The sequence below is a fragment of the Dama dama genome, chromosome 6 (assembly GCF_033118175.1).
Source record: "Dama dama isolate Ldn47 chromosome 6, ASM3311817v1, whole genome shotgun sequence".
In the NCBI taxonomy this organism is placed as follows: domain Eukaryota; kingdom Metazoa; phylum Chordata; class Mammalia; order Artiodactyla; family Cervidae; genus Dama; species Dama dama.
In genome coordinates, this window is record NC_083686.1 from 23245522 (window position 1) to 23271597 (window position 26076).

Sequence of the window (26076 nt, forward strand, 5' to 3'; positions counted from 1 at the left end):
TTCCTATGACTCAAATGAAAAACACTCCACCACCCCCCCCACACACTGTAACCAAAACTCTATCATAAATGGCAGATATGAGTTTAAAGTTACATTAAACTGTCAATGGCAGGCAGTAGTGCATCTGGCAAAATACAAGTAAATAAAGGAATATGTAAGGACAGGGAAGCCTGGCATGCTGCAGTCCATGGGGTTGCAAAGAGATAGACATGACTTAGCGACTGAACATACATATGCATTTCTTTCATGGTCAAAGAGACATATTTTGAAATGGTCTTTCTACTGTATGAGATTAGTCAGGGGAGGTTATAAGACTTATTCAGACTGCTTCATTATCCTAAGCTAAATTCCCCTTGGCAACTTCTGGGAGCTTCCCTGGTAGCTCAGACAGTAAAAAATCCACCTGCAATGTAGGAGACCCGGGTTCGATCTCTGGGTCGGGAAGATCCCCTGGAGAAGGGAATCGAGTATTCTTGTCTAGAGAATCCCATGAACAGAGGAACCTGGTGGGCTATAGTCCATGGAGTTGCAAAGGGTCGGACATGACTGAGGGACTAACCACATGGCAATCTCTATGCATTTTCCTCCTAACTGTGAAGTCGGTGCATTCATTCTGTTCATCCCCAAACTGGGAAACATGGTGGTACATCTCTGTAGACACTTAATTCTATGCCTGTGGCGAGTATGTAAGGTAATAGATATGGGGGAATATTCCATTTTTACTCTTCTAGGTCTCACCAAAGAAATGAGAAGATCAGTGGTATTGTACTGTCTTTGTCAGACAAAGGCCTCAACATAGTTTGGAAACAAGGTTTCTCCTCTTTAGCACTACTGACTTTTGAGCCAGGCAACTCTTTGTTGTGGGGAAGGGGGACTGTTCTGTGTACTGTAGGATGTTCCCCAGCATCCCTGACTTCCATCCCCTAGATGCTAACAGCACCCAGTGTGACAGTCATGATAACCACAGATGTCACCAGACATTGCCAGATGACCCTGGAGGTGACGGGAGTGAGGGATTTGGGGAAGGGGACACGAGCAGTCCTGGCAGTCCTGCTTCTCTCAGGTTCTCATCTAATGCCCAAGACAGAAGCAACCGTCCTTTGGGTCATGAGACTTACAATGGGCGGTGCTGGCAGGATGAGACTCCCAGCTGCCTCCTGGTCTAGAATTGTCACTGTGGCCGTGGTCACGTCGCCAAGAACTGCTTCCACTGGGTCATCCGGGCCAAGGACTAGGGAGAACGATTCATGCCACTCCCGGTCTTCGTTGGACAGGATCTCGACTTTAAAGAAGATGTGATCCACACCTTTGCCAAGGACAGAACAGAGAGAGCAAAGGTCCTCATCAGTGACCCACTTTAGGCAGTACAGGTTGGCATGGCTGAGGCTTCATGTTGAAATCTGCCCTTTCTTCTCAGAGGGTTACTATCAATGCAGTGGCTGCTAATCACTTTAGCCCCATCTCCAGTGAGGGATCTGTTTTATAGGCGAAATTCCACCTGCGGTGGAGGCTCAGTCCTACAGATTTACTATTCAACACCATATGAGGATTAATGGCCCCTGCCTGACACTAGCTGGTGGTAATAAAAATCTATGATCTAAAAAACACTCCACCCTGGTTATGCGGTTTTTTGCCTATTTTTTCTTTCCCATTTACACTTAGGTACAAGCCCCTGTGTGGCAGTGAGTGCTTACACACTAGACACCCTTCAAAGCTGTCTCCTGAGAAGCGACAGCTCAAAGGTTACCTACGGGGCCGTCTCTGCCAAGATGATAATGTGACAGTTTGGCAGCCTGGAATGGGGAGGGTTAGAGCTCAGAAACCCCCTTGTTTTCTGTGAAGTGATTTTATGAGGGCGCAGCTATCCCTGGCAGTGGTCAAGATGGCCTTCTTCCTCCTAGAGACACCTGGGCTAGGTTACTTCTAGGACCTGCCTTTCCCCCAGATCCTTATGCAGAAGAGAAAGAAGCTAAGACACTTGGAGGAGAGGTCCTTGTGAGGATGTTGAGGAAGGGTACCTGCCTTCCCTGTAAACACTAGCCAGATGCATAAGGGATGGTGCCAAAAGCCCTCTGAAGCTCAGTGGGGTGATGGAGACATACAGAGACACCCCTCCATTTCCAAGGGAGGCATTTCCTCCCTCCTCCTGCCATGCCATCTCTGAAGAGGGTTTCTACCACTTTTGCCCACTTCTGGCTACATCACAAACAGTGCCAGGCTCTACACCAGCCTTTTCACCTTATACTACTCCAGAAAGTTTTGGGGAAAAGTTGAGTGTAAAACTCACCTTCTTTTCTGTCTGATTCCTTCCATTAACTAAATACATCAGACAATTAAACAGCTGGTTGTGAGAATCTCATCTTTCTCTCTTCCATGACTCATCTTCATAGCATTTCCTAATAGATGTCAAGCCATTTGAACATGGAGATTGTGCCTTCTGGGTTGAGTAAGCCCTGAAGCGCCCAGCACAATGGTCTGTACCAATGCTTGCTGAATGATGGCATCACATATATTTTTAAAAACTCAGGTGCTCCCATTGCTCAACCAAATCATAGGCTAACAACAACAACAAAAAATCCTTTTGAATGATCCAAAATGTCTAGGATTCTCTGAAGTAAGGCACTTCTTTTTTTTTTTCCTTATCTCATGCCATTTTTACTAATTAAAAAAATTTATTCCCCCAACCTCAAATGTGTGCTTAATAAGTACTTCATGCTATTGGAAATATTGTGTTTTTTTTTTTTTTAATTTTCTGCTTATTTTTTCCTTCAAATATAAGATATTAGCCTCTCTCTTAAGTAATACCTATGAGGCTTCCCTGGTGACTCAAGACAGTAAAGAATCTGCCTGCAATGCAGGAGACTCAGGTTTGATACCTGGATCAGGAAGATCCTCTGGAGAAGGAAATGGCTACCCACTCCAGTATTCTTGCCTCGGAAATTCTATGGACAGAGGAGCCTGGCGGGCTACAGTCTATGGGGTCACAAAGCATCAGACACAACTAACTGATTAACACTTTAAGGAAGACCTACTAATTGGGATTGGCATTCAATTACCAGGACTGAACTTCAAGACTCGGCTCTTTGGGTAGTAATCCACACCAGACTGGGCTGACCCATCCCGTGTGCTACAGCGAATCCTGGATGTTCTGTTCTGGTCCCCTCTGCGGATCACCTTGACGTTCAGAATGGCTGTGGCGTCTGGCCCCGAGGGTTCCCGGACTTGATATGCGGCTTCTTCAAACTCGATGGTGGGGGCTGGGAAACAAGGTTAGGAAAACAAGAGGAAGTTGGAAAAGTGAAAAAGGATTCCAACTCCCATGAAAACACTTTATAACTACAAGAGGGAATTTTTCACACTAGTTAGCAATACAAAAGGCAACATAGCTTGCAGTCATAAAAATCAATCTGTATTTACCCCTAAGCAATACTTTGGAAAAAGGAATTCATCTGTGATTCTGCAGGAGCTGTTTCTCACATATTTCTTATTAAAACCAGTACAGTGGAGGAAACATTTTTAAGCACTTTGAAATGCATGCTATCCAAGTTTCCATCTAGGCCTTGTAGCTCACAGCATGTTTTTAAATCTGCACAATTTATCAAGGGACTGAGACAGAGTAAGCCCTTGATAAATATCTATTGACTGATTGTATGAACCAACTCTTTTTCATTTATGAGATATGAATTTCATTTATATACTGCTTACATTTACCAAATCTATCTCTCATCTCCATCTTCTGGATCCTCCCTCCCATTGCTTTCACTTTCCCCCACCCTTAGCTTTATCTATAAATATCACAGGTTAGTTAAGAATGAGTAGTTTTACGAATTTATGGTTGCCAGGTGGAAAGGATGGGGAGAAGGGGTAGTTAGGGAGTTTGGGATTGACATGTCCACACTGCTATATTTAAAATGGGTAACCAACAAGGGTAACCAACAAGCTAACCTACAGTATAGCACAGGGGACTCTGCTTAATGTTATATGGCAGCCTGGATGGGAGCGGGGTTTGGAGGAGAATGGATACGTGTATATGTATGGCTCAGTCCCTTCGCTGTTCACTGGAAACTGTCAGGTCATTGTTAATTGGCTATACCCCAATACAAAATAAAAAGTTAAAAAAAAAAAAAAAAAGAATGAGTAGTTTTAGTGGCTGCTACAACGATAATTCAGAAACATAGGATTTCCTAACACAATCTGATTTGAAGTACTACCCTCATTGCTGTGAAATGAATAATTTTTTTTTTTTTTAAAGTTTGAACCATGCCTTCCTTTGTATTATATTCTCATGGGGAAGGGCAATGAAGTAGTGGTGGAAACAGTGAGATAAGAAGACAGAAAAATTGGGAGCAACTACAAACCTTATACCCTCTAAAAACATATCATAGACTTTTCCAGAGATGTCTGGTGTCTCTATGTTCGCTTCCGTCTTCTCTCTCGGAAAATCCACTCTCCCTAGTTGTCAAAGATACACCGCATTTGAGACTTCATAGTTTTACTGTGTACGCTCTCTGAGACTGAGGTGCGTCACTGTAACAGTGTGAACTGGTGACCTCTCTGAGCCTAAGTACTGGGCTAAGTACAATCTAAGTACTGCGTGAACAGGAGAGGTTCACTCAGATCTGAACCTGTCTCCTTCAGTAAAGGGCTAATTCAACTTCAAGGCTGGCTTTTAAATTCTTTCCCCCCAATTCAAGTTAGTCTCTATTTTATATTAAAAGCCTCGAGTCTCACTGACTTTTGTGTAGATTCTAGAATCTGATAAAATAAGGTTTTACATGCAGTTTTGTTGCTTACAGCTATGTAAATAAGAGCATAAATAAGATAACTTTGCTGGGGTTCAATTTCTTTACCTATAACATAGGGATAATAACGCCTACCTCAAGAGGTTACTGTCAGGATTAAGTAAAATAAAGTTTTATTTTTTTTTTAAAATAATATGCTTATAACAGTTCTTGGTATATAATCAGTATTCAATAAAAACAGCTATTACTAGTTGTAGTATTATTGTCCATTCATTAAAGTATCTATTTTAATAAAACAGCTATGTCCCTATTTAAAGCAGATTTTGTTTTCTTTGGTGCCTGGGTCATTCTTTGCTAGCACTTGACTAAAGAATTTAAGTATTTTTAGGTTAGTAGGCCAAATCAATTAGAGAGAATAAAACTGAGAAATTAGACTTTTCCAGGAAGGTGGCAGTGTTTTAAATCAGTTCATTGGATTCAACTGACTCTGATTGTATTTCCAGCCCTGCTCCTGAATTGCCGGGACTTAAACAGTTTTTATTCTGTGTCTGTCTTAGTGTTTCTGTCCTAGCTCTTAACCACACTCATTCCTCATGTCTTGGTGATGTGCTAGGGAACGATGTGATTAAAAATACTGGAGTTCTGGGACTTCCCTGGTGGTCCAGTGGTTAAGGCTCCCTGCTTCCAATGCAGGGGCTGTGGTTTTGATCCCTGGTCAGGGAACTAATAGTCTACATGTCACACGGCAGGAACAAAAAAGCCCAAATAAACATCCAGTTAAAAATGTATGTTTAAAAAAAAAGTGTATGTTTAAAAATTTTTAATTAAAAAAATTTTTTTTAATTATAGTTAAAAAACAAATTGGAGCTCTGTGGAAGGGATCCCTTGCTGCTAACATTTTTTTTTTTTTATTGGAGTATAATTGCTTTCTATAAATATTCCAAGACTGTGTTTTTTTGTATTAATACTCCAACTGTTATCAGTAGACATTTTTACAGTGCTTTCATTTTTCAAAACACCTATAATAACATTAAAACATTACTATAAAACATCAGTTCAAGTACCATCAACCTAAGAGAAACTAAAGGCAATTTCTTCTGTTACCATCTTCATCATTAGATATGGTGATAGTGGCCATGTGATTCTTCCCAACTCTGGCTCCACTCCAGTGGTTCCCAAGAGGACGTCCAAGGTAGATCCTGAACTGTTCCTCAGGCTCAAACATGGAGTCATCGTGGATATAGACAGTACAGTTCTTCATCTAGAGCCAAGAGCACAAGAGAGATTAAAATTTGCAGTGAGGTATCAATCATTTGCTCACCTTTCCCTGGAAAGTCATTTTTCTTCTTGCAGCATCAAAGAGCCAACACAAATTCAAAAGGATTCCAACCATTTCATTTATAAAATAGAACATTTAAGTCTTAACAGTCATGCTTGGATGGACCTACCTATATGTGCAGCTTTGTGTTCAACATTCCAAACCATTTTGAATGATTGGTCATAAGTTATGAAAAACTAGAGCAATAAAATGAATCACTAAAAAGCATTTGGAGAACATTTGTGTGCTTCCCCACATTTTGCCTGGACTCATTTATACCCTTGCACATGTTATGATATGTAGATATCTGATGGTGAGGGTTTAACACATGGATTAGGATTCCTGGAGAGGTGAATAATGTCCTTTTTCCTTTGTGAAAATTGAGGAGTCTTATAAGGAAGTCAGAAAAGCTTCCTGTTAGGCTAAAGACACCTTTAAAAGCTGCAGAACTCTATATAAAGAGCTGCCAAATGGTGTCTCACTTGAAAACTGCTGAGAACCGAATGTCTGAGAACACAATCTAAATCCCTGTTGGATGGAAAGAAATCAAATGCTTCCTAAACTGAATATTCTCTACTGAGGACTATCTTCTTGGGGAAATGTAAAATAAGGTCACAACAACAGAGCAGCCTTGATAGCATAGTCATATGATATGAAGTGTGATTATTTTTAGTTGGCTGATCTTTTTTTTTTTCCAATTGAGCTATTTCATTTTTTTCCCTTTATTTTTATTAGTTGGAGGCTAATTACTTTACAATATTGTAGTGGTTTTTGCCATACATTGACATGAATCAGCCATGGATTTACATGTCTTCCCCCTTCCACTTCCCTCCCATCACTCTGGGTCATCCCTGTGCAGTTGGCTGATCTTAAACTCACTATACTACCATATTGCATAGGATATGTGAATATGGAGCTTTCACTGTCACACCTCTTAAGTCATATTAGATGGAGGGAGACTATCTCTGTGAACATTTACTTGTGGTTTGCTAACCTGGTTTTAAGTCCCTGAAGAATGCTCCCTTTTATTATCCTTCTCACATTTTTCTTACAATAAGAATTTCTTTATGGAAAGCATGAATTTAGTAATGACTCTTCAGTATATCTTAAAAATAAAAGACATTCTCCCTGTGTTATGCAGCAACATTCCATTAGCAACATTGTTATTAGTTGCATTGCAACTAATTAGTTACAACATTAGTTGCATTGTTATACAGCAACATGTCCATTACATATGGTAATAAATATGTTTCAATGCTACTCTCTCAATTCATCCCACCCTTTCCTCCTGGGGGGTGCAGGATGGGGGGATATAATGTATACTTATGATTGATTCACATTGTTCTATGACAGAAACCACTGTAAAGAAATTATTTTGCAATTAAAAATAAATTTTTAAAAAAGGACATTCTAGTAAATGACAAGTCCCAAAGACATTGCTCAGCATGACGAAGGAGATAAAGATTCCAAAACGTGCTTATGAATAGGCTGCCATGTGGGTAACATCTAGACTATTAAGCTGTATTTTCTTTATGATTTTATTAAATTACAAACTGCCTCTTGGATAGGCAGAAGATCCTCTTTTGAATTTAAAACAAATACAGACATGCAGACTCAAAGCTGAAGATTGTATTTACAGTACTTATGTGTGTGTGTGTTTTGATATGTGTTTCAACCTGCCACCAGTAAAATTCCCATAAAATACAAAACTAAGACGGGGGTTTTATGAATCATGCATGCATAAAAGACTTGAGAGTCTCAGAGAAGGAAACTATTATTTTCTTTTGGTGGTAAAGAATGGAGGAAGAATCTGGGATGACCTGGGATGGGTAAAGTCTTCTTATGCTAAACTTCAAAAGAACTAATCACAAGGCAAAACTTTCAGATGCTTGCAGTCCATGGCGTCACAGAGAGTCGGACACAACTGAGCAACTGAAGTGAAGTGAACTGAACTTCATATGCTTGATTGTATCAAAATGAAGATTTCTGTCCAACTAAGAACACCATGGTCAAAGGTAGTAGATGAGTGACAGAAAAGGAAACGATGCTTATAGTAGCTAAAATGTCTAAAGTCGGCAAGGATTAATATTACTATTTAGAATTATTAATATTAAGAATATTTAGAGTACACAAGAAACTACTGCAAATCCGTAAGAAAAAGATAGCAATACAATAAAGTAAGTAACAAAGGGTAAAAATAATAGATTCTTGTAAGAGGAAACTCAATGAACTAACAAGCATGTGCTTTGCTTAGTCACTCAGTTGTGTCTGACTCTTTGCAAACCCAAGGAATGTAGCCTGCCAGGCTCCTCTGTCCATGGGGATTCTCCAGGCAAGAATGCTGGAGCAGGTTGCCATGCCCTCCTCCAAGGGAGCTTCCCAACCCAGGGATCGAATCCAGGTCTCCCACATTGCAGGTGGATTCTTTGCCATCTGAGAAAAGCATAGAAATAATTGGAGATAGGCAAACTGAAGTGAGATCTAACTTTATACATATCAGATTAATAAAAAATCAGTAACTGGAAAAGTATAGAAGAGGATATAGGGTTTTAACAAACTTCATGTCCTGCTAGTGACATTTTGGAAAGTATTCTAATACTATTTTTTTTCAAAGTAAACACATTCATGCCCCGTGGCCCAGCAATTTTGCCGCTGAGTAAGTGGACAGGTAGGAGGATTTGCCTAGTGGTACTGTTAGTAATGGCAGAGTGTTAGGAGGTGACTGGGAACTAAAATGGAGACTCTTCACTGTCTATTACTGAGAGTGAATGGGTAAAAAGTAGTAAATGCACATCATGAAATACTAGGCAACAGTTTGAAGCAACAGATTAGATATACACATAAATGACATGCACAGATACCAAAACATATTGCTGAGAAAACACAGAAAACGTGTGAAAAAATATAACACAGTAGCAGTTTTATAAATTAAAAATTATATATATAAAGAATGAGGCATTTTCAAAGAACAAATACAAAATAAGAGACACACATTAACAGACAATGGATTGATGATCTCAGATGGGGAAGGACTGTGACTGTCTGCAGAATAGGGGTAAAATGAAATGAATCAATTAACAAAATAAGAAAAGGCCTTGAACTGACCAATGGGAACTGCATACTTTGAACCAAGGGCTGCGACCTTGCAATCAGGCCACAACTGACTTAGTCATCTGAAACTGAGATCCAAAAAATGGGCAAGTACGACTCCCATTCAATACGTGCTTTGGATATACACTGAGGCTGCCAGCTTGGTTCTGTGTGTGTGTGCCCAGTCGTGTCTGACTCTTTGTCACCCTATGGACTACAGCCCGTCACATTCCACTGTCCATGGGACCTTTCCAGCAAGAATACTGGAGTGGGTTGCCATCTCCTCCTCCAAGGGATCTTTCCAACCTAAGGATCAAGCCTGTGTCTCCCGAGTTTCCTGCATTGCAAGTGGATTCTTTACACTGAGCCACTGAGTGAAGTGAGTGAAGTCGCTCAGTCGTGTCCGACTCTTTGCGACCCCATGGACTGTAGCCCACCAGGCTCCTCTGTCCATGGAATTTTCCAGGCAAGAATACTGGAGTGGGTTGTCATTTCCTTCTCCATATTTCTTTGAGCCCCCTTTTTTTTTGGGGGGGGGCAAGAATACTGGAGTGGGTTGCCATTCCCTTCTCCAGGAGATCTTCCTGACCCAGGGATTGAACCTGGGTCTCCCGCATTATAAGCAGACGCTTTACTGTCTAAGCCACCAGGGAAGTCAACCAAGCCACTAGGGAAACCCTACTTGATTCTGATGCAGCCATATTTAGTGACTGGACTTTCTCAGGAGTTCCCGCGTCTGTAGACATCATTTTGCATTATATTACCAAGAAAATACTCCCCGGACCTGAATCTGCTCAAGTCTACCTGTGCAAGCCTGGACTGCAGGCCCTATACCAGAATGTGTGCTGCCCTGAAACTGGGACCCAGGTATTAGAAAACTGTCTCCTTCTCTAGGCAACATTTGTGGAGTGCATTCCTCTTCAATGTAGTTTCAGATTAAGAGAAGTCCCTAGTCATCTGATTCTGCTAAATTCCAAACAGATTCTACATCATCTAAACTTCCTAGCTCAACCAACGACATAGGGAGCTGGTGCTAAGTGGGAAACCGAGAAGATGGCTACATAGAAGAGATGATATTATTTAAAGTATTGGGTTGGCCAAAATGTTCATTCAGGTTTTTTTCCCATAAGATGTAATGGAAAACTCTGAATGAACTTTTTGGCCAACCCAATGTGAACAATTAATTAGAAACATCTTAGGATGTTCAGAGTTTGTCTGAATTACTTCAGTATGGACAAATAAAGGCATCAAGGAAGGAGAGAAGCCCATCTTTCAGCCACCACGAATCCACTTACTTTCTCCCCTTTGAGAAACGTAATCCGTGAAGAGTCTGCATTTCTTCTCTCCTCAAAGTCCTCCATGACCTGAGCTGAAAGGCCCTGAGTATAGCACCTCACGGATGACTCGTAGCTCAGGTCTCCACTCCGAATGATGGGCACGTGCAGGACGCCCTCCTTCTCCTTCACCAGGAGCAAATCCTTGGCAAACTGCATGCTGGGCACTGGGTAAGGGAAGGAAAGATGCAGGCATTGTTAGCGGGACACCGAGGGAGGTGGCGATAGCGCTCAAGGGCCCTCGGCAAGCCGGCAGGAAGGCGCCCCTAAGGACCACCAGAGGCTGATAAGTCACAGGCAATCCGCAGATTTCAAGGCCTGCCTGCTGCTCTCAGGATTAAGAGACTGCTTCCACCGTGAGTGTGAATGAAAGTGAAGTGACTGTTGGTCGCTCAGTCGTGTCCCACTCTTTGCGACCCCATGGACTACTGTAGCCCACCAGGCTCCTCTGTCCATGGGATTTTCCAGACAAGAATACTGGAGTGGACAGACAGTCCCTTCTCCAGGGAATCTTCCCAACCCAGGGATCGAACCCCAGTCTCCTGCATTGCAGGCAGATTCTTTACTTTCTGAGCCACCATGGAAGCCTGCTCCACTGTGAGTGTAGTTCCAACAAAATAGAACAAACCAAGTTTGCTCAGCTTCAGGGAACAGTCACCATCTGAAATGCAGATAGGTGATGCAAGTAAAGATACGAGCCAGGTAGAAGCAAAATTTTGAGACCTGAGAACCCAAAAAAGTTCACATTCCTTCTAAGGCTACAAAGAGGAAAACAGCAGTGTAAACCTGATGATAAATGACCACTCACATGGGTGCTGGGTCAGAAAGGCAATAGAGAAGAACAAGGACAACTGGTAAAGAGGAAAGAACGGGTTGTGTTTAAAGAGGGCTGCCCCTTAGCCTCATTCTTTTGTTGGCAGGTCTCCCTATTTTCGAACAAAGCCAGAGATCTGCATTTTTAGGTCATAGCTCCTAAATTTCAAAATAGCAAGCAATTAAAATAGTAAAAAGAAATTCCATTCAGGCCAAAACTATTGCAGCCAAACAAAACATACCCACAAGCTGTATTTGGCCAGTGAGTGGCGCAGTGGTAAAGAATCCGCCTGCCAATGCAGGAGCCAAGGGTTCCATCCCTGGGTCAGAAAGATCCCCTGGAGAAGGAAACGACAACCCATGCCAGTATTTCTGCCTGAGAAATCCCATGCAGAGAGGAGCCTGGGGGGCTACAGTCCATGGGGTCACAGTCAGACGTGACTAAGGAAACTGGAAGTCTCTCTCCACAGGAAAAGTTACACAGATTCTGAGCCTTGCTTTTTCTTTTTTTTAAAATATGTAAATTGGAAATGTTAATATCTAACTTGTAAAATTATTGGAAGGATTGAATTGAATGAGATTAGTGCTCAATACAGTAAATAGAAGGCACGCAAATGTTGGTTGTTGCTGTCCAGTCACTAAGGCGTGTCCAACTCTTTGTGACCCCCATGGACTGCAGCGTCCCTGTCCTTCACTACCTCCCTGAGTTTGCTCAGACTGATGTTCACTGAGTCAGTGATACCGTCCAACCATCTCATCCTCTGTCATCCCCTTCTCCTTCTGCCCTCAATCTTTCCTAGCATCAGAGTCTCTTCCAAAGAGTTGGCTCTTTGCAGCAGGTGGCCAAAGTATTGGAGCATTAGTCAGCATCAGTGAATATTCAGGATTGATTTCCTTTAGGATTGACTGGTTTAATCTCCTTGCTGTCCAGGGGACTTTCAAGTCTTCTCCAGCATCAAAATTTGAAATAAATGCTGGCAGGAATTACTATATCATGGTGTGTATTGCTTCCCATCTCCAGGCTTCTGCATACATTGGATCAGTTTTTCCTCCTTGTTTCCTACAAGGCCTTAGGTAACAGTCTGCATTAAAGCGTGTCTCCTTCTGAGACCAACATTTTGCTGAGTGACAGTTATTATTTTCTTTATGAAAAATACAAAGAGGGAGTCATCTGTCCAGCCATATGTCAAATTGTCTTTGGAGCTGCAGGAAGATGACCTTAAAGCTAAAATACATATTTCCTGGCTGCCTCCTGGACATGCATTGCCCAAACTGAAAGGAACGAACAGAAGGGGGTTAGCATAAGGCTCTGTGCAAGACAACATGTAAAAAGCTCTCTGCCTCCAACCTGTCCACTGCTCAGAACTGTCGGCATTGGCAAATATAAAACAAATCTATTATCTGAGCTAAGCCTAACTATTACCATTTATCACTAAAGAAAAACACAGAAGATACCTCTAAAAAGATGACTGACTTTGGTATGAGGTCCTGCACAGTACCCATCTGGGACTCTTTCCATCCAGAACAACTGTCTGTGCTTCTATGAAATGTCTTCCTTGAACATGAAGACAAGAAGGGAGCTTGTTGCCAGGCAAAAAGCAACACAAGCAAGAAAACTTTTCTGCTCATGGCAGATTTTATCTAATGCTTTGGATTGATTTTTTGCTGGCTCGACAGGCATCAAGGTGGAGGTGAATGAAAAGCTAAAGTGGTAATGTTTGGGCCCTGTCATATATTAATCAACCCCAGATTTCTTTTGAGATGTAAAAGACTTCTTTCCCTTTTCCCTCTATTTAACACATACTCCCATACCTATTGCTTCCCTGGTGGCTCAGAGGGTAAAGCGTCTGCCTGCATTTCGGGAAACCCAGGTTCGATCCGTGGGTTGGAAAGATCCCCTGGAGAAGAAAATGGCAACCCACTGCAGTCCTCTTGCCTGGAAAATCCCATGGGTGGAGGAGCCTGGTAGGCTACAGTTCATGGGGTTGCAAAGAGTTGGACATGACTGAGTGACTTCACTTTCACTTCACTTTTCTTTCCCATGACTATCTGCTTAAAAAAAAAAGAAGGAAAAGAAAAGAAAGAAGTGAGTGAACACTTCTCGTGACTGTCTTCTGGGAAGAGTCTCTGCTTTTAAGGAGCCCTCAGTCCAGTGGGAGACGGAGCAGAGACAAGGGAAAGGCAATCTGGATTTGGGGACAAATTTATGCATGGAGGTTAAGATGTACAAAGGGCCCAACCTGGGCCAGGCATTGTGTTAAGGGCTTCCATGTATGTCATTTCTTATCCTCTTGACAAACCCTACAAGGCAGCGATCCCCAACCATTTTGGCACCAGGGACTGGCTTCATGGAAGACAACTTTTCCACGAACAGGAGCTGGGGGCAGGGGGCGGGTTTGGGACGATTCTCATAAGAAGCACACAACCTAGATCCCTTGCATGCACAGTTCACAGTAGGGTTCACGCTCCTATGAGAATCTAATGCCACTGTTGATCTGACAGGAGGCGGAGCTTGGGTGGTAATGAGACCAAAGGGGAAAGTGAAAGAAAGTGAAGTCACTCAGTCGTGTCCAACTCTTTGCGACTCCATGGACTGTAGCCTACCAGGCTCCTCCATCCATGGGATTTTCCAGGCAAGAATATTGGAGTGGGTTGCCTTTTCCTTCTCCAGGAGATCTTCCTGACCCGGGGGTTGAACCCGGGTCTCCTGCATTGTAGGCAGACACTTTACTGTCTGCGCCACCAGGGAAGTCCAAAGGGGAGTGGCCGCAAATACAGATGAAGCTTAATTCCCCAGCCTGCTGCACACCTCCTGCTGTGTGCCCCGGGTCCTAACAGGCCATGGATAAAGTACAGGTCCATGGCCTGGTGATTGGGGACCCCACTACAGTCCTCAGAGGAAGTAGGGGTGCTGGCCCTGAGGGTCAGTTCTGCCTGACTGCAGAACCACTTCTATGTCACTAGGATGGGATGTGTGAATGGGAAAAGGAAGGCTCCCAGAAGGCTCACGGGCTCGCTGTGGGTATCATGCACTATCGCCAACACCTCTCTGAGAACATCAATTTGCAGTTATCCTCACATTTGTGCTAAGTCTGGTGTTCTGAAATAGATTGCAGGACTCTACTCTCTGCTCCTCTGTAATCCCTAGTGTTAAGCACCAGTCTTAGGCATGGAAAATATCACCTGCTAATCTTCTTAGTAACTGACAAAGTGAGTGCAAACACAACCCGCCTGGAATGCGGTGGACTCTGTATGGGTGATGGTTAAGCCTGAGATTGAGGAAAACTTCTGCCTCTGGTTCTTTGAGTTAATGGTGAGACACGACTGCACATACAAGATTGCCATGCAGTAGCAGCTACAAGGCCTTTCTTGCCTTGCTCAGCATCTTCAGGGCAACACCAAGTATAATTCTAGGCATCAGAGCAGAAGAGAAAGGTGAAAACAGAACATGTTCTGAGATGAGCCACTTAGATGATTTAACGGCCATTTTAGCCCAGTGGAGAAAGACAAAAGGAGCTAAGATCACTTTGGGAGGCTGAAAGCTGACTTTGTAAGGGTTTTTTTTTTTCTTTGGACCATGGAGGTAGCATGCGGGATCCCCTACCGGGGATCTTACTTCTCCTACTAGGGATCAAACTCACACCCTCTGCTGTGGAAGCATAGGGTCAAACCACTCAGGGAAAGTAGGATGCCGGAACTGTTCAACATCTTGGATTGTGGTGGTGGGTGAACTTTGATTCATGTAAGTGAGACCTCAATAAACCTAAGTCTAAAATAAGATGCTATTTTGTATATATGAAAACATATAACAAAAAGCTGCTTCAAATAGTTGTCTTCAGGGAGGGGAGAGGGAGGCTAAGGAGACAGGGGTAGAAGGAAGACAATTTTCATAGTATGATTTTTGCTGTTTACTTTTTCTTAGTTTTGTGTGCTCAGTTGATCAGTCATGTTCTCCTTTTTGTGACCCCTAAACTGCCAGGCTCTTCTGTCCATTGGGATTCTTCCATGGGATTCTCCAGGCAAGAATACTGGAGTGGGTTGCCATTTCCTCCTCCAGGAGATCTTCCTGACCCAGGGATCAAACCTATGTTTCCTGCATTGGCAGATGGATTTTTTATCACTGAGCCACCTAGGCAGCCTTTTTTAAAACTATATAAGTGAATAAATTATTTAAAAACAAAGACATTAATGATAACCCTGCTGGGCTTCCTGTTCCTTCTTTGATGACTCTGTAGTCACTGAAGAATGTCATCATGGGTTCTATGTCAATCCCTAAGGAGGCTGAGGAGGGTCCCCCTGCTTGAAGTGAGAGGTTTGACTTGATCTTCTCTACCCAACTCTAGAATCTGGCAGTTTTAGATTTCACCAATTCTTTCCCAGAAACAACTGTCCTTTCCTGTTCACTCTCTTGTTACTTAGGCCAGCTCTTCACTGGGCACTCATATTTTTGTTCAGGTGCTTGTGTGTGTACTCAGTCGCTTCAGTTGTGTCCGATTCTTTGTGACCCTCTGAACCGTAGGCTCCTCTGTCCATGGGAATCCCCAGGCAAGAATACTAGAGTGGGTTGCCATGCCCTCTTCCAGCAGATCGTCCCGACCCAGGGATCGAACCTGCGTCTCTTACATCTCCTGCCTTGGCAGGTGGGTTCTTTACCACTAGCCCCACTTTATTCAGGTGGCTGTGTCTATTTGTTCCTGCACATCACCCACAGGATGGTCAGTATTAGTTTCCTCTAACAAAAATCACACCACTCCTCTGCCTAGAAGCATCCGCTGCTCCCCTTTACCTATAAATTCCTGATGCTGGAACTTAAGACATCTTAGGACTTATCTCCAACATGTCTTTCCATTTCATTTCCTTCCATTCACCTCCTGCTAGGTTTGAAGCAAAAGTAAGCATCTCACTGTTCTCCAAATATGCGTCTTTCAAAATTGTATACCTTACATATACTATAGTTTTCCATTTAGAAAAGATTTATTATCCCTTAGATAAACTCCTACCATACCTGAAGACTCTGCTTAAATATCACTTCCTTGGTGAAATCTTCTATGATTCTTCCACACTTAGTTACGATTCAGTCCCCTCTCCCGTACACTACTAGATTTATCACACTATTAGGTCATTTATCATAATATATTCTACTTTTTCTGTCTGAGGGTCTGATCCCCCAACTAGAGCTTGAGCTTCTGAGGACAGAGCCCAACCAGGCATGCCTCATTTTATTGTACTTCACTTGACTGCCCTTTGTAGATACTATATTTTTGACAAATTGAAGATTTGTGGCAATCGTGTGTTGGACAAGTCTATGGCGCCATTTTCCCAACAGCATTTGCTCACTTTGTGTTTCTATGTTCCATGTTGGTAACTCTCCCAATACCTCAAACTTCTTCATTATTATTATATTCATTATAGTGATTAGGATCAGTGATCTTTGATGTTTCTACTGAAGGAAAGATTATGATTTGTGAAAGGCTCAGAAGATGATTAGCATTTTAGCAATAACATATTTTAAAATTGAGGTACATTTGTTTTTTTTTATGGAGTATGCTCAGCGTTCAAATGTTCTTTCGATGAATTTGTAGGGGAGAAAGTGGTCTCCCTGTCCTATTCGTCCGCCATCTTCCATTTGTTTGTTTTAGACACAATGCAAGCCGCTAATAAACTACAGTATGGTGTAAACTTTTATATACATTGGGAAACCAAAAAATTCATCTGACTTGCTTTATTGCAATACTCACTTTAAAGTGGTGACCTGGAACTGAATGTGCAATATCCCCAAGTGTGCCTAGCAGAGTGCCAGAAACATGAATGATTATTTCTGCCCCATATTTCTATGTAAAAATGTGCACATGCATGTACTCATACACACACACACATTTCTTGAGTGAAAATGTGAATGAGAACACATGTAAATCCATGGCTGACTCATGTCAATGTATGGCAAAAACCACTACAATATTGTAAAGTAATAAGCCTTCAACTAATAAAAATAAATGGAAAAAAAAAAAAAAGAAAATGTGAATGAGTTCCAATGTAATGTATGTGGATGTTAAGGAAATAGTAGAAACCTGATCTGAGCCACCAGCTGGTATCCCCAATCTCTTACCGTCCTGGAATGTGTCGTTAATTGCAATGATAGCCTGGAAGGGTTTGGTCAGTTCGGCCCCTTGTGGGGAGCTAAGGAAAACCACAAATGTCTCCAGCCCTTCAATCACCGGATACTGAGTGTCATCCAAGATGGTCAAGGTGCAATACTAGGAGAAAAATCAGGATGTTAACTAGACTTATTGTGGTGTTCATTTCACAGTATTTACAAATATTGAAACATTATGTGGTACACCTGGATCTGATATAATGTTATATGTCAATTACACCTTGACTTAGCACATGCCCCTCCATAATTTTTTTTTCTATTTAAGAAAGAGAGGAAAAATCAAAGCAAATCTTATAGAATACTCACCACCCAACACTCATTTGCCTTTGGGAGATTAGGACAAAAGTAACAACTTGCATTTCTCTGTTGGTCTTAAAGTAAATTTTTAAAATCCATAAAATGATGATGTATTTGTCACATATCCTAGGTGTTTTTTCTCTAGACATTTGAAATCAATCAAGTGCAGTTTCTACCCTAAATCTGTGATGCTGGATATTATGCTAAAAATGGCATTTGGAGAGTTTGTCAAATATCTAAGTTTATTTGTTGGCTTGTGTTTTTGAACTCTCCAATGGTCCTGAAATACAAGTCTTTCCACCTCTTCTATACTCCCCTTTCCTGGTCCCAGAGGTGAATGGGAAGTAACGGCAACTTAGCCCTTCAGAAACACAGACATCAACACCACCAAATTAGGGTAAGGCTAGGGAAAGGATAGACAAAGCTAGTTTTTGTCTTATCCTGCCTAGTTGGAAGCCAAAGGGCACATTAAAAAGATGAAGATTACAATATTAACTTCACAATATTACTTTTGGGATCTACAGTTGTGCCATACAGGTAATCCCTTCTAATAATTTGGTGTCTATCACCCATGAGCTTTTCTAAACATCTTAAAGGGAAGATGTCTGAAGAAAGGGAAGACAGTAATATTTCAATATTTTAGAATCCTCTAGAGACTTTGGAGAGCAGACTAGAGATGACATGAACAGCCCATCTGGCCTTCAACCTCTGCATGCACACCTGCTCAGTGACACCTGGTCCAAACTCCACCTTCCTAGAGCTGGGAACGTAGTCAACTCCAGGGGTGGCGGACGCCGGGTCTGAGGGCCGCGTGGCACACCACACAGACGTGAAGGTGGAAAGGTCAGTCCCGTGGCGGATAACTGGGATCTTCACTGTACCTGAATTGAGAAGCATACGTTTCAGTGGTCAGCCTTGAACCAGAGTGTGAGTGTGGTTTTCAGAACAATGTCTTCCCTCCCCGCAGCAGCTCCATCCTGCCACCTGGCCTAGTCCACCTTCAGTGACACTTCTGTGTGCCCTCTGAGGCCCAGAAGAGTCACCATCCCTCGCTGTATGGATATGAAGTTCAAGAGCAGACCTGCAGGAGGGCCCCACGGAGGCGGTGCTAGGAAGACAGCCTTTAGGGGGAAGCAGTTTTGTGGCTTCTTCACAGGAGAACAATGGACTTAAGAGGGGAGGGTCCACGAAAGGAAATCAACCCTCAATCTTCATTGGAAGGACTGATGCTGAAGCTGAAGCTTCAACACTTTGGCCATCTGATGCAAAGAGCCGACTGACTGGAAAAGACCCTGATGCTGGGAAAGATTGAAGGCAGAAGGAGAAGGGGACGACAGAAGATTAGATGGTTGGATGGCATCACCAACTCAAAGTACATGAGTTTGAGCAAACCCTGGGAGATAGTGAAGGAGAGGGAAGCCTGGCATGCTGCAGTTCGTGGGATCACAGAGTTGAACATGACTAAGCAACTCAACAACAACAACAAAGAGGGGAGGGTCCACTGAAAAACACCTTAAGCCTATTTATGGAAAAGAAACTCAGAGATGAGGGCCTCGAGGATGAGCTAGGAAATAGCCAATTAAGGAAGAACCAGCTAGGGGACTCTATGAGGCCTGGAGCTGAATGTCCCTAATTAAATGTTCCTAACTGGGTGATTTCCCTATTCTATCTGAGTGCTACACACATCATTACTTAAACCATATGTGCTTATTGCTTATCTCAGGAAGAAGCTCATCTTCTGGTCGCTGTGACAACATATTTTATAGGGCCCTAATGATACGCATGTAAATTTTTAGCTGTTTTCACAATCAAGGTCAGAGAAAAGCTACATGACAAGTCCATCAATTGTACTTTTCGAGCCAACAGCTGTGAGGTGACAAGTAGTCATGGCTGGGCATTTGTTGTATGGGGAAGGGAACACGGTATAATAGAAAGGTCTGGGTTCTAATCCAGTTCTGTCATATTAGCTGGTCTTTGATGATTTATTTCACATCTCTGGGACTCCACTTGCTCTTCTCTATGAATAAGAAAGAATGCAATGCAGATGCTATGCTGGCTGGCGTTCAGTAAATACTCCAACATCTTAGTTTTCACTATCGCTAAGAATATCACCTCAAGAGAGGTGCAAGGTCTTGATCAGGGGCTCAGATCAGCAGATGCTCAGCATAACCACTGACTCTCCTGTTAATAGCAGGATGTCTGTCAACAACATGAGGAAGACCTTGAGATCCACGCGGAGCCCAAAGAGGGAAGAGACCTGGGTGGAAGAAATCTGCCTATTGACTGCCTTGGGCTGTTATAGGAATGAGAGTTCCATTGTTAAAACACTGAAATTTTGAATTTATTTGTTATGACAGTTGCAGTACACTAAATAATTTACCTCTATCTTCAACGGATCATATCCCCCTCCTTCACGTGCCAAATGTTTAGCACTACACCCTCCCTTTGTACCCCAGAGGTCAGCCAGTGAGCTCTAAGTCAGGTCTCTCCCTTCCATTGGTAAGCAGAGCAAAATAAGTGAATGGAGCTCCCTAGCCTTCACTACCTTTCATTCTTGGTTTTGATGCTGAGTATTACCTGTCTCAGACTGACAACAGTGTCACTGAGGAATGGACCTCAACATCCTAAGGGCATTCTCAAAACTAAGAGGAAACTATTTAAGGAAGGGGTCAGGAGATGAGGGAGGGGAGCCCAGAGACGCTCTCCATTACCTGCATCCTCGCTGATGGTAAAAGCCGTGTTGCCCAAGGACACAGTAGAAGCATCGTTGGGACCAGCAATGAGCACCTTGGCCGACGCCACCCTCCCGATGCGGGCGTTGTCGGAAGCACCTGTCAGGGCAATCTCAAACTCCTCTTCCTCTTCGTACTCGCTGTCATCAATGAGCATGACATCACAGGTGGACAGGGTGACACCAGGCCCAAATATCACTCGACTCTCGGCAGACATCCCTCTAGATTTAAAATCAGAGCCCGATTCTAGAGCATAGAGGCTACTGCCCATAGCTGACTTAGGGACCGTGTAGCAAATCACAGACACAGTGCTGCTTGAATCCCCTGAAACACAAATGGCAAGGATACCAAAGTAGTTGAATGAGCATTTCTCAAGTTTTAAAATCTCTGGTAATTTTGATGGGCGTGATTCTTTTTGACATATTCCATTCAAACTCTGACAGGAAATGTCCCGGCTTTGCAGTGTCTTAAGCCTGTGGTCTAAGCCACTTGAGGATTTCATATACCCCAGATCCTTCACCAAACAACCTGGAATGGATTTCCTATTCTGTGAATTCTGTGCTCTGTTAATTCACAAGACTCATTGCGCACCATCTAAGACCACAGCAGGCAGAGGGAGAAGAGACATATTTGGTACTTTAAGTAGAAAAGTAATTGTGTCCTGAAGACAGTGCTATGAGCACAGTTCACTGCCTTTCTAAACTTCTGCACTTTAATTCCCAGGGAGAAACAAGCCTGTTTAAAAGAAAAAAAAGGAAGACAAAATAAAACAAAAAACCCTGCCTCTCTGAACAAACGACTTTATTTATCAGCACTGTCACTTACCTGGGTGATAGGCTATTTGGGCTTGGCTGGCCGACCCAGCGCAATCAACTAGACTTACCTGTCCTCTGAGTGGCATCACCAAGGGTTGGTGTTACCCACAGTGCTGGCCACACTAACACACCCTCAGCAGATGCAACAAAATACCTGACATCATCACTTACAGTCTGGCTGTGGCTTTGAATAGGGATCTAATTTCCACGCGTTAAAAAAAATTTTTTTTAATTTTATTATTGGAGTGTAATTACTTTACAATTGTTGTTAGTTTCTGCTATAGAGCAAAGTGAACCAGAAATCCATATACATATAGCCCCTCCCTCAATTTCCATGTGTTTTTAAAGTCACAATACTTCACATCATAAATCCATATGATCTTTTGATTTTCCACCCCAGTGGAACCACCCTTTATTTCTCACACACAGTTAATCTCTCACCTGAGCTCTACATGTGACACTCACATGGGGAAATCTTTAAATACATTTTCAGTCTCCCAGGAAGTAAGACAGGAAGCCTGTTCTTACACACTGGAACTGCCCGCCTTGACCAAGGCTACTAAATATTTTTGGATTGGGTGACTGATTAAGAACTCTGAATTCAGGAGTCATTTGCAAAGCCAAATGTAACTAGCCTTCTGGTCCCATTTAAGAATAAATGGGTGTGCAAACAACTTCAATAGAGAAGCCCTCTGTAGAACACACTGCAGGGAGGATGGTTATTGGGGATTGAAGTGAGTTGATAACCCACGATGCACCCCCACACACGAGTTAACATGATACATGAGCACGTGGCATGTGAAAGGCACGGAATAAACATTAGCTATTATTACAGCTCCTTGCCGCCTCGGGCACCAACAGACCTTTTCTTGCAATAGGTGCAAACAGAAAGCCAGCACTCTCGTTGACCCGGTAGGTCTTCTTATCAAACTCTAATGTGGGCTCGTCCTCAGTGTCATGGATAATGACCTTCGCCTGGGTGAACTCCCCTAGTAGGGCATACGCTGGCATGCTGAGCTCCACGGTGAAACTCTCGACGTTCTCAAACACATTGTCATCGTTGATGACAATGGTGCAGGACTTGGTATCCTCTCGCTCATCAAACTGCACCTGTCACGTAGGAAACAACGAGGAGATAAGCTGTGCCTCAGACTCCCCCGCTTCGCTCCCCAAGAACATCATGGGAAAAAAGAGGACCCAAGTCCCGGGGGCAGGCCCCTGAATGAAATAGTTGGTTCTTCCAGCCAGTCCCTCCCGCTGTATCACTTCTCCCCATTCTATCTCTGTACATCGGGGCTGATTCACTGCCTACAGGCATGGAAGGAAGAGATGTCTCCTACTATGTGGGAAATGTAGAAAACCATGTAGGTAACTATTCAAATCCTGTTTTATTAACTCAGTTGGGACAGCAAGAGTCATTGTTTTTAACACCTAAAAAAATTGTTTTCCTATTTATTTGTTGTGCTCCGTCTTGGTTGCATCACAGGGGATCTTTTAGTTGTGGCAGGCGAACTCTTAGTTTCGGAATGTGGGATCTAGTTCCCTGACCAGGGATGGAACCCAGGCCCTTTGCATTGAAAGCATGGAGTCTTAGCCAGTGGACCACCAGGAAAGTCATAGCACAAGTCCTTTGATTACTCGGTTCTACTTCCATTTGTGGCAAGTCTAACTGGAAAGATCTTTGAACTTGGAGTGTGAAATTCTGGCCTCAAGTCCTGGCTCTGTTGTTTCCAAGCTGGGTTAGGATATAAAACTTCACAAACCTCAGATTCGCCATCGGCTAAATAACAACAATATGTCTATTTCACATACTTACTGGGAGAACTAAATGAGACAATGTATAATGAAGGCACTAACTTTGCTTTAAAGCATGGAACAAATGTAAGATATTATCTTATCATCACCATATTACTCATATAATCAAAATTGACATAGAATTTCAATGTACTGAATTATAGAGTTTGAATTCAGAGAAAGTCACATTATGAACCGGCTAGACTGAATTTTAACTTTACTATTACATCCTTTCCCATTTAGATGTAGTAGATCCATAATGTGAATTAACTTAGCCTGATATAAAGTAGAAACTTTAATTTATATGCATACAATTGTGAATTTATAGGGATCTCTTCTGGTTTTGTCTTTATAAAAAAGATGATGATTAAAACCTACACGTGGAACCAGGGTTATGGATCAGTCTAAAACTGAGTGGACAGGCAGTAGGCCTAGACCGCATTTTGTGAAATAGTTAAAATGTGTAAAAATTCATCCTAAACCTTTAGAGTCACACAAATCTGAAAAACACATGCTTTTCATCAATAAAAATGTACTATTCTGCATCTAATCAATGTATCAAATTAAGTTTTACTAAGATCCACATTTTAAAATGCTCCCAGCTAAATGAAACACTCAAAAGTCTCTATTTAGGTCTAGAACACACAGTCTGTTGTCATTCTCTGAAGAACACAAGAATGTGCTCTTTATTATTATTTTGCTAAAAGATTCCTTAGCTTATCTGATCTATTCCAGTCTCTCATTTAAATTTGACAAAGATTAGAAGTTTGGGATTAAAATATACACACTACTATATATAAGATATTAGGGCTTCCCTGATAGCTCTGCTGGTAAAGAATCCGCCTGGAATGCAGGAGACCCCAGTTCAATTCCTGGGTTGGAAAGATCCGCTGGAAGAGGGATAGGACACCCACTCCAGTATTTGCCTGCAACCTGAGGGTTCAGTCCATGGGTTGGGAAGATCCCTTGGAGAAGGGAATGGCTACCCACTCCACTATTTTTTTTTTTCATTTATTTTTATTAGTTGGAGGCTAATCACTTTACAATACCGCAGTGGGTCTTGTCATACATTGACATGAATCAGCCATGGATTTACATGTATTCCCCATCCCGATCCCCCCTCCCACCTCCCTCTCTACCCAATCCCTCTGGGTCTTCCCAGTGCATCAGGCCCGAGCACTTGTCTCATGCATCCAACCTGGGCTGGTGATCTGTTTCACTATAGATAATATACATGCTGTTCTCTCAAAACATCCCACCCTCGCCTTCTCCCACAGAGTCCAAAAGTCTGTTCTGTACATCTGTGTCTCTTTTTCTGTTTTGCATATAAGGTTATCATTACCATCTTTCTAAATTCCATATATATGTGTTAGTATGCTGTAATGTTCTTTATCTTTCTGGCTTACTTCACTCTGTATAATGGGCTCCAGTTTCATCCATCTCATTAGAACTGATTCAAATCAATTCTTTTTAACGGCTGAGTAATATTCCATGGTGTATATATACCACAGCTTCCTTATCCATTCATCTGCTGATGGGCATCTAGGTTGCTTCCATGTCCTGGCTATTATAAACAGTGCTGCGATGAACATTGGGGTACACGTGTCTCTTTCAGATCTGGTTTCCTCAGTGTGTATGCCCAGGAGTGGGATTGCTGGGTCATATGGCAGTTCTATTTCCAGTTTTTTAAGAAATCTCCACACTGTTCTCCATAGCGGCTGTACTAGTTTGCATTCCCACCAACAATGTAAGAGGGTTCCCTTTTCTCCACACCCTCTCCAGCATTTATTGCTTGTAGACTTTTGGATAGCAGCCATTCTGACTGGCGTGTAATGGTACCTCATTGTGGTTTTGATTTGCATTTCTCTGATGATGCCACTCCACTATTCTTGCCTGGAGAATTCCATAGACTGTATAGTACATGGGGTCACAAACAGTCAGACATGACTGAGTGACTTTCACATATATAAGATAACAAGGACCTACTTTATAGCATAGGGAACTATACTCAATATTTTGTGATAATCTATAATGGAAAAGAATCTGAAAAAGAATATATATATTTAAAGTATATACATATATATGAATCACTTTGCTGTACACTTGAAACTAACACACGTTTTAGATCAACTACATTTCAGTAAAAATGAAAAAAAAAAAATTGACCTAAGAGGCATTAGCTTAGTTCAGCTGAAATGCTTCAGAAAGAGAGCCCACTTCTCTTTACAGGGATTCATGCTGCCATAAAAGTAATGAAACTACTTTTAAAGAACACTTAACAAATACCTAATAAGTGCCAGGTATTGTACAATACTTAAATCTGACACGTAGATGGTGTCCTGCCATAAGGCGTTTACTATTTACGTCCTCTTTTCGCTTTTGCTTTCACTTTTTCTTTTGTCTCCTTCATTCACACCCTGGCACTAATTACTACCGCTATCACTGCAGTCACATAGAGGTGTGCAAATGTGTGTGTGTGTGTGTGTGTGTGTGTGTGCATGCATGCATGTGTCTCTCTACACTCCTACAGACCCAAACAGCTGCCAACTGACTGTCTCTAAGGCAACTCACACTCAACATGTCCAGAGTAGAATCAGGATCACCCCCTCGCCAGACCTGCTCCTCTTTGGTGTCCCCTCCCAGCGAAGGCATGACCATCCATCTCTCCCTTCTCTAATCCACTGCTGAATCCTACCAATTCTTACTGGTCTGTTGAATCCACCCACTTGTTTCCCTCTTCTCTTCATTTGTTTTATTGGAGCACAATGTTGCGCTGGTTTCAGGTATACTGCAAAGTGATTCAGTTATACATATATATATCTCTCTTCTTTTCAGATTCTTTTCTTTTATAAGTTATCCTAGAATACTAAGTATAGTCCCCTGTGCTACACAACAGGTCTTTGTTGGTTATCAATTTTATATGTATAGTAGTGTGTATTGGTTAATTGAAAACCCCACTTTCACTTTATAAATGAAGCTCAAGCTCC

General features: G+C 42.3%; 1 protein-coding gene across 1 annotated transcript in view; it reads right to left on the reverse strand.

The window, feature by feature from the left end:
• FRAS1 (Fraser extracellular matrix complex subunit 1) overlaps nt 1–26076 on the reverse strand; it is a 518223-nt gene that overhangs the window by 43509 nt on the left and 448638 nt on the right. Inside the window, exons 55-62 of the mRNA XM_061145732.1 lie at nt 22159–22405; nt 20460–20804; nt 18469–18629; nt 17404–17551; nt 10446–10651; nt 5847–6003; nt 3057–3257; nt 1119–1306 (exon numbers count right to left, since the gene is read on the reverse strand). Coding sequence (XP_061001715.1) covers nt 1119–1306; nt 3057–3257; nt 5847–6003; nt 10446–10651; nt 17404–17551; nt 18469–18629; nt 20460–20804; nt 22159–22405 — 1653 coding nt within the window. The remainder of the gene's footprint in view (nt 1–1118; nt 1307–3056; nt 3258–5846; nt 6004–10445; nt 10652–17403; nt 17552–18468; nt 18630–20459; nt 20805–22158; nt 22406–26076) is intronic.